Genomic DNA, 9,589 nt, shown 5'->3' with positions numbered 1-9,589 from the left:
TGAAAATTATAACCTAACAACTTAAATACAAGTAAAACTAAATGCATGCTCTTCAACCGATCGCTGCCTGCACCTGCCCAACATCACTACTTTGGACGGCTCTGACTTAGAATATGTGGACAACTACAAATACCTAGGTTTCTGGTTAGACTGTAAACTCTCCTTCCAGACCCACATCAAACATCTATTTCGCAACAAAGCATCCTTCACTCATGCTGCCAAACATACCCTTGTAAAACTGACCATCCTACCAATCCTCGACTTCGGCGATGTCATTTACAAAATAGCCTCCAATACCCTACTCAACAAATTGGATGCAGTCTATCACAGTGCCATCCGTTTTGTCACCAAAGCCCCATATACTACCCACCATTGCAACCTGTACGCTCTCGTTGGCTGGCCCTCGCTTCATACTCGTCGCCAAACTCACTGGCTCCAGGTCATCTACAAGACCCTACTAGGTAAAGTCCCCCCTTATCTCAGCTCGCTGGTCACCATAGCATCACCCACCTGTAGCACGCGCTCCAGCAGGTATATCTCTCTGGTCACCCCCAAAACCAATTATTTCTTTGGCCGCCTCTCCTTCCAGTTCTCTGCTGGCAATGATTGGAACGAACTACAAAAATCTCTGAAACTGGAAACACTTATCTCCCTCACTAGCTTTAAGCACCAACTGTCAGAGCAGCTCACAGATTACTGCACCTGTACATAGCCCACCTATAATTTAGCCCAAACAACTACCTCTTTCTCTACTGTATTTATTGTATTTATTTATTTTGCACCTCATTATTTTTTATTTCTACTTTGCACATTCTTCCACTGCAAATCTACCATTCCAGTGTTTTACTTGCTATATTGTATTTACTTTGCCACCATGGCCTTTTTTTGCCTTTACCTCCCTTATCTCACCTCATTTGCTCACATCGTATATAGACTTGTTTATACTGTATTATTGACTGTATGTTTGTTTTACTCCATGTGTAACTCTGTGTTGTTGTATGTGTCGAACTGCTTTGCTTTATCTTGGCCAGGTCGCAATTGTAAATGAGAACTTGTTCTCAACTTGCCTACCTGGTTAAATAAAGGTGAAATAAAGTAAAATAAAAATAAATGCATGCACGTGTGTGTGTGTGTGTGTGTGTGTGTGTGTGTGTGTGCGTGTGTGTGTGTGTGTGCGTGTGTGTGTGCGTGTGTGTGTGTGACTGCTTCTTGGGTTGGGCTGGTAGAGGGATCGTGGTTGCACGAGATAACACTACATAGCAGCTCCCTGAGATCATCGTTGTGATAAGAGGATTGGCCTACATACAGTAGCAGAGCAGAAGTTATACCCTCTCTCTCCACGTGTCTTGAGGAACACGGCCCTGGCTGACACACACATAGCCGCGGGAAGTAGGGCTGGTGCCGCAGCACCCCCTGAAAAATCAGAATTACAAAAATATATTCATACAAATATATACATTACTTTGGTAAAAAAAAAACTTATTAAAGTAGTGCAATGGGACTTTACTAGTATTAGCGGACCGATAAAGACTGTAGCACGGACAAAAAAAAATGTCTGTAGTTGTATAATTAAGAACAGTATTTTGCAGGATTCAATAGTTGGAATTGTAAGAGTTGTTGTCCTGTCCTTTGCTCTGCAATTGTCATTCTAATGGAATCCAGAAAGAACAAAACCCTGTCCTCAAACATTTACATCAGAAGGTGCAAAGTTATGCTCAAAGACTAAAAACATCCACATCAAATGTAATATTTTTCTTAATCAAATAACATGGAAAACAACCACTTTTTGTGCAGTATTAATTTACCATCCTTACATCCACTTCATGTAAATATACATCACTGTATTGTACATACATAGGCTGTTCATCTAGGTTTGTACCTGAAGTCCCTGAATGCATTGAGTACATTGAGACATCAAGTGGTTTGTGATGATGTGATGCTGTGGTTAGTCGTGCTAGGGTTGTGGGAGGGTGTGATTCCCACAGGGGACCAGAATGAAAATGTACGTACTAACTACTGTTGCTCTGGATACGAGTGTCTGCTAAAATGTAAAAGGAATTAATAGTCCATTTCTATTTTCACATAGAAAAAAGTTGCATTTGCAAAGTATTTCAAGAAAGGGGAAAACATATTTTAAGCAAATATTTGTATATTCCACAAGTATTATCAGATTAACTGTTTTGTACAGATAATTATCAGACTCAAATGCTTGTAAACACTCAAATACATTTAATTACAATTTTCACAAAATAAGTACTAGTCCTATATTAGTGGACTGATATAGCGGTCCTCAGCATGGGCAAAACAAATAACAAATGGTATCCCCCCACCCACCAAACTCATTTCTGCGGCTATCCCATTGTACATTGAATTGATACAAGATGAAGTCATCCATAGAAAAAATACATATTTCTTTTGAATACCTTGCAGTTGGTATGTAAAATGAATTGTCATGTACAGTGAGAGTATGTAAGTGTGTTAATATGATTGAGACATAAAGAGGGTGAAGTGCAAGAATGCATGTAATTGTGAACACCTATACAGTAAGTTACAGACTGGGCACATATCCATGTGTGAATGTGAGAGCGTGTTTAAATGAGTATGAGGAAGAGTCTACAGCCCATGACTGTGTGTAGGTTAGCAGCAAGCATGCATGACTGCACATTTTCCAGCCCCCCCCCCTAGCCCCTTCCTGTGGACAGTGTCCAGTCCAGGGCCTTACATAACGAAGGAGGAATTCTGGAACTCAGCCCTGCCTGGAACTCTGGACCATCAGACAAGGAGAGAGAGGCCAGCGAATACCCACCGTCCCACCTACGACAATCACCTTCCCCCAGCCAGAGATTCCAATGTCTTACCCCTAGCCCCGAATGAGATTACCTAGCAGCCCCAAGTCAGAGGAAGGAACAACTTCCAGGCCAAAAGTCTGTCTGTCTGAGGAACTAATGGTGGTCTATTGATAAGCTTGTACCTAGCCACATATTGCTTAATTATAATCCAGAGGCCTGAAATTGTGTTCCAACTTGGAACTGTGTTGCAGTAAGTTGGAACTGTGTCGTAACTGTTCAGTAATGATTCCCAATTGAAACATGTAGGTTTACACAATATCATCTTCTGCTCTAGCAAGCCTCAAAGGGCTGCAGTGTAGAACACACAATAGCATTTATGGACAAACCATCTATTGGTTATTGATGGACAGTACTCTAAAAACATTAGCCTGATCCAAGATCTGTTTTTGCAGGCTTGCCAGAGTTGATCTGTAAACAGGCTAAAGAAACACAAAGGTTGAGGTTAAAATACAGATACCGTATCTTAAATTGAGCCAGTTTTACACAGGAGAAAAATAATCCTGCAGCAACAGGAAATGTGAATTGGAATTGACATTTTTTTAGGGGTTGATACATTTTTGGTTTGCATTTCTTGCTGTGCAGGAATATTCCTGCAACAACAGGATGATCACATTAAGATTCAGCATCTGTAGATGTTATGATTATGGATCAGTCAGCAGTCATAGATCCTATCTAGGTCCAGGAACGGACCAGAAAAAGCTATGGGCCCTAGTGAGTCAAGTCCTGTGATCAGGACAAACCTCCTAACCCATCCGTAGCCCATCGACAGGAGTGGTGACATATCTGACATAGTCATCATCCTCCATCATGTGATAGCTTAGTGGCCAATGCTTTGTAAACAAATACAGTGACCACCACACCAGAAATATTCCTTAGAATATGGTATTCAACCGTTTTCTTCTGTTTTCGTTTAAAAAATGCATTATTATAAATGATTTGTGTTATACATGTCTGCTCTTCAGTTCAACTTCTAAAATACTGGATTGGTTTGAGCAAATAGGTCACTACATCCCAGACTTTCCTACAAAAATACCACTTGTTGAATGACAAAAAATACAGAATGTAAAAGATGAAAACAAGTAACATTGACTTGTGTATGAAAAAAAACATGTCAACCCAATTAATTGGTTACAAAGTTACATGTTAATCGAAAGGTTAACCTTTTTCTTCCGAGAGTAGTGTCCCCATGACCTTCAGAGGGAGTCAATTGACTTCAACATTCTGTAGCATATAGGTAGCCTGGCGGTTAAGAGCATTGGGTTAGTAACTGAAAGGTTGCTGGTTCAAATCCCCGAGCCAACTAGGTGAAACATCTGTCTATGTGCCCTTGAGCAAGGCATCTGCAAGTTGCTCTGGATAAAAGCGTCTGCTATGTGACTAAGATGTAAAAGAATACAGTACTACATGAAGATGTACTAGCTAGAGCACAACAGTGTACACTTCATAGAGCATTGCTGAGAGGCACAAACTGCTATTGTAGCATTGCAGTCTGATGACAATGCAGTCTTTAGGATTTCCCTCATATGAAAAATATCTGTTCCCTCTTACAAGCAGTATTCTCTACTGCTCTTATCAGGCCCTAATCATCCACTGAGATTGGTCACAGATTGACACGGTCACCAATAAAGTCAGAACACGCATACGAGGACACCGCCGCGAGAATCTGAACGGCCATGGAGATGCAGGGCACCTGGGCGATCACATAGGCCAGGGAGCGCGTGGGTGCCCGCAGGACACAGAGGTAGGCCAGCGTATGGAGCATGCGGAATAGGAAGAAGACCAGGAAGTGAGCGCGGGCCACGGCCAGCGACGGGCCAATCAGGGAGTAGACGGCCCCCAGGAACAGGAAGGGGACGATATTCTCCATGTCGTTACGGTGAGCCCTGAAACACACGAAAAATAATTTTAGATTACATGTATATTTTTAGATATTGAATATATTCATATTCATTATCACGAAGGTATGGGTTTTTAAGAGAATAACTAAGCGGTTTGTACTCAGCTAGTACCCTGGATACACACAACTGCTATCAATGCTTACACATCTGTTTTGAATCATAAGTTAATTCCCAGAACTTACGGTATACGGTTGTCTGACTCAGCCGTCTGGCACTGACCCAAACAGTGAAAACACTTCTGCTATGATTACTCAACATCACACACACTGACAAACACACTTTTTCGATTAGCCAACATCAGGGAGGGGTTTAGCCTCGTGAATAACAGAGGGAAATACCTCCATCTTAGCATGACCAAGATGAGTACACACACACGCACGCACGCTCACACACACACACACACACACACACACACACACACACACACACACACACACACACACACACACACACGTTGAGCGTAGAAACCGTCCATTACAAGAGCCTGGGAGTATAGCTGCTTATCCAGGTCTCTTCCTAAAAGTGAATTTATTTGTATTTATTTCACCTTTATTTAACCAGGTAGGCCAGTTGAGAACACGTTCTCATATACAACTGCGACCTGGCCAAGATAAAGCAAAGCAGTTCGACACGAACAACAACACAGAGTTACACATGGAGTAAAACAAAAATGCAGTCAATAATACAGTAGAAAAATAAGTCTATATACGATGTGAGCAAATGAGGTGAGATAAGGGAGGTAAAGGCAAAAAATAGGCCATGGTGGCAAAGTAAATACAATATAGCAAGTTAAACACTGGAATGGTAGATTTGCAGTAGAAGAATGTGCAAAGTAGAGAGTGAAATAATGGGGTGCAAACAAGCAAAATAAATAAATACAGTAGGGGGAGAGGTAGTTGTTTGGGCTAAATTATAGATGGGCTATGTACAGGTGCAGTAATCTGTGAGCTGCTCTGACAGTTGGTGCTTAAAGCTAGTTAGGGAAATAAGTGTTTCCAGTTTCAGAGACTTTTGTAGTTCGTTCCAGTCATTGCCAGCAGAGAACTGGAAGGAGAGGTGGCCAAAGGAAGAATTGGTTTTGGGGGTGACCAGAGAGACATACCTGCTGGAGCACGTGCTACAGGTGGGTGCTGCTACGGTGACCAGCGAGCTGAGATAAGGGGGGACTTTACCTAGTAGGTTCTTGTAGATGACCTGGAGCCAGTGAGTTTGGCGACGAGTATGAAGTGAGGGCCAGCCAACGAGAGCGTACAAGTTGCAGTGGTGGGTAGTATATGGGGCTTTGGTGACAAAACGGATGGCGCTGTGATAGACTGCATCCAATTTATTGAGTCAGTTTTACAAGGGTATGTTTGGCAGCATGAGTGAAGGATGCTTTGTTGCGAAATAGGAAGCCAATTCTAGATTTAACTTTGGATTGGAGATGTTTGATGTGAATCTGGAAGGAGAGTTTACAGTCTAACCAGACACCTAGGTATTTGTAGTTGTCCACATATTCTAAGTCAGAACCGTCCAGAGTAGTGATGTTGGACGGAGGGGCAGGTGCAGTTAGAGATCGGTTGAAGAGCATGCATTTAGTTAACTTGTATTTAAGAGCAATTGGAGGCCACGAAAGGAGAGTTGTATGGCATTGAAGCTCATCTGGAGGGTTGTTAACACAGTGTCCAAAGAAAGGCCAGAAGTATACAGAATGGTGTCGTCTGCGTAGAGGTCGTCTGTGTAGAGCCTCACCAGCAGCAAGACCGACATCATTGATGTATACAGAGAAGAGGGTCGGTCCAAGAATTTAACCCTGTGGCACCCCCATAGAGACTGCCAGACACCCGGACAACAGGCCCTCCGATTTGACACACTGAACTCTATCAGAGAAGTAGTTGGTGAACCAGGCGAGGTAATCATTTGAGAAACCAAGGCTATCGAGTCTGCCGATGAGGATGTGGTGATTGACAGAGTCGAAAGCCTTGGCCAGATCAATGAATACGGCTGCACAGTATTGTTTCTTATCGATGGTGGTTATGATATCGTTTAGGACCTTGAGAGTGACTGAGGTGCACCCATGACCAGCTCTGAAACCAGATTGCATAGCAGAGAAGGTATGGTGGGATTCGAAATGGTCGGTAATCTGTTTTGTTGACTTGGCTTTCGAAGACCTTAGAAAGGCAGGGTAGGATAGATATAGGTCTGTAGCAGTTTGTGTCAAGAGTGTCCCCCCTTTGAAGAGGGGGATGACCGCAGCTGCTTTCCAATCTTTGGGAATCTCAGACGACACGAAAGAGAGGTTGAACAAGCTAGTAATAGGGGTTGCAACAATTTCTGCAGATGATTTTAGAAAGAAAGGGTCCAGATTGTCTAGCCCGGCTGATTTGTAGGGGTCCAGATTTTGCAGCTCTTTCAGAACATCAGCTGATTGGATTTGGGAGAAGGAGAAATGGGGAAGGCTTGGGCGATTTTCTGTGGGGGGTGCAGTGCTGTTGACCCGGGGTAGGGGTAGCCAGGTGGAAAGCATGGCCAGCCGTAGAAAAATGCTTATTGAAATTCTCAATTATAGTGGATTTATCGGTGGTGACAGTGTTTCCTATCCTCAGTGCAGTGGGCAGCTGGGAGGAGGTGTTCTTATTCTCCATGGACTTTACAGTGTCACAGAACTTTTTTTAGTTTGTGTTGCAGGAAGCAAATTTCTGCTTGAAAAAGCTAGCCTTGGCTTTTATAACTGCCTGTGTATATTGGTTTCTAGCTTCCCTGAAAAGTTGCATATCACGGGAGCTGTTCGATGCTAATGCAGAACGCCATAGGATGTTTTTGTGTTGGTTAAGGGCAGTCGGGTCTGGGGAGAACCAAGGGCTATATCTGTTCCTGGTTCTACATTTCTTGAATGGGGCATGCTTATTTTAAGATGGCGAGGAAGGCATTTAAAAAAAAATAACCAGGCATCCTCTACTGACGGGATGAGATCAATATCCTTCCAGGATACCCCGGCCAGGTCGATTCGTAAGGCTTCCTCTCCTCTGACTGACACACACTTCTCCACAAGAGGAACATTCCTCTCAGGTATTCAAGTCTCTGTCTCTAAATGGACCTATAGAATGTCTCTATTTAAGCATGGGCTTTACCGTCGGCTAGCTGAGTCAGTTGTAAAACACAGACTATGGATTTCAATTACCCTCAAGAGCCTAAACAGTTGTAGACTCAATACTACAAATTTTCATTCCAATGAAATCAGATTTACTCAGAAAAAGGAAAAGGAAGGAAGAGGAAGGTTGAACGTAATCTCAGATAACTTCAGTGTGTTGTTCATCTTACTTTGTTTAATTAAAGTACCACTCAACATCAAGATATGGAGAAGGACCCAGGACCTGCCATGGATTTGACTAAACAAAATTTACTTGTGACCTTTAAATATTTGATTATTTCAGGAGAGCTGGACAAGCATATACCCCTCTAAGATCTTAGGAGTTTTATTATGAATAGGAGTACAGACGGAAACCACCATTAAATGGCTTCCCCTCTGGCTACAAAGCCACTCCTGTACTAATATTATTGTAGGAGACCTGCCCTGATAAGAATTAAACTTCACTTCACTCCACACAATTTCATTTTTTTGTAGGGGTTGATACATTTCAAATCAAGTCTGAAATGTTAAAGTACATGGAAATTAAACTTTAGAAGCCTTTTAATAAAACACAATTCATTGGACCTAAATGATACCAGTCATGAAGCATTCCATTTTATTGTGCATCAGTGCATGAATGCCTGCTCAGCTCAACATATTTCCTGTCACAAATGGCTCTTGTCAGAGAGGGCCCCAAGTGAAGGAGAAAAGTTTATTTTTATTCCGCTGTCATGGATCATATCCCGACAAGTTAAAACAACACAGACACTGAACCATATCCCCAGCCCGAGGCTCCATGAATTTAAAACAAAAGTGCTACAAATGATCTCTAAAGATTTCAACCAAATCCAGATAAAATTCTCCACGTTTGAGAAAAATACAAAAGCTTCCTATTATTATTCCTTACTGTTCAATTTCAGACCACTTAAAATGTAATCCTACCATCAATGTCAATAGGCAAGGCTACATTCAAATCAGATAACAGTAATCATTCCTCTCACCTTTGGCACCGCTCTACATCTGGATCCTCTCTGAAGTGCTGGAGGCCACCATGTCTCAGCGCGTCCTCTGGGTTTGCGAAAGCCTTAACATGAGAGAGAGACTGAATACCCAATGTTTATACAGCGCAGATTTTGACTTTAGGAACTACCACGCTCAAAGCATACATCAAATACTGAATTAGCCTAATAAACTGTCAGCTAGGACGCACAGAGTCTTTTACCTTTTTGCGCAGCCTTACTTGTCCAGTGATGATTGCTATGATGTACATCTTGATTACCAGGAGAACACTATAGAATACAAAACAGGAAAAAACCTTGTTCTCTAACATCATTATTTGGTATGATCTTCCCATTCCCAAATTAAGTACTGCTGTTGATGTGTGCCTAACGGGAAAGTGTGTGTGAGTGGGCTGGATCCCCAGTCTAAACACTTTCACTGACGCACATTTTGGAGGGGCTGGTCTGGTGTCTCTCTCGTTCGCTCGCTCTCTCTCTCGCTCTCTCTCTCTCGCTCTCTAGCTTCGTTTACACCTTGCATTAACATGTAGGTTTTGTGATCTGATCAGTAGGATACAATCACTATCTAATCAAGGTTTGACGCTGTAGCGAATAGCAGACATTTTATGGGCTCCTGAACAATTGTGCTATTTTGTGTATGACTGGGTGGCCACTCAATCATTACGTTTGCAGACGACACAGCAGTTGTAGGCCTGATTAACTACAAAGATAAGA

General features: G+C 42.3%; 1 protein-coding gene across 1 annotated transcript; it reads right to left on the bottom strand.

Annotated features, from left to right (window-relative positions):
* Positions 1-2,214: 2,214 nt before the first annotated feature.
* LOC112230767 (prostaglandin E synthase) lies at positions 2,215-9,289 on the bottom strand. The gene is made up of 3 exons (XM_024397042.2): positions 9,079-9,289; positions 8,858-8,940; positions 2,215-4,732 (listed from the first exon to the last, which is right to left on the bottom strand). The coding sequence occupies exons 1-3, from the start codon at positions 9,208-9,210 to the stop codon at positions 4,450-4,452; spliced, it is 498 nt and encodes a 165-aa protein (XP_024252810.1). The 5' UTR covers positions 9,211-9,289; the 3' UTR covers positions 2,215-4,449.
* Positions 9,290-9,589: the final 300 nt, after the last annotated feature.

This window comes from Oncorhynchus tshawytscha, linkage group LG33 (genome assembly GCF_018296145.1).
Source record: "Oncorhynchus tshawytscha isolate Ot180627B linkage group LG33, Otsh_v2.0, whole genome shotgun sequence".
Lineage (NCBI taxonomy): Eukaryota > Metazoa > Chordata > Actinopteri > Salmoniformes > Salmonidae > Oncorhynchus > Oncorhynchus tshawytscha.
The sequence above is the reverse complement of the archived record's forward strand: the minus strand, read 5'-3'. Positions and strand labels throughout refer to the sequence as shown.

Coding starts and splice junctions, on each gene's coding strand:
- LOC112230767 (XM_024397042.2), bottom strand. CDS start 9,210: ATGGGAAGATCATACCAAATAATGATGTTAGAGAACAAGGTTTTTTCC. Junction 8,941..9,078: donor AAGTAAGGCTGCGCAAAAAG/GTAAAAGACTCT, acceptor TCTCATGTTAAG/GCTTTCGCAAACCCAGAGGA. Junction 4,733..8,857: donor GATGTAGAGCGGTGCCAAAG/GTGAGAGGAATG, acceptor CGTGTGTTTCAG/GGCTCACCGTAACGACATGG.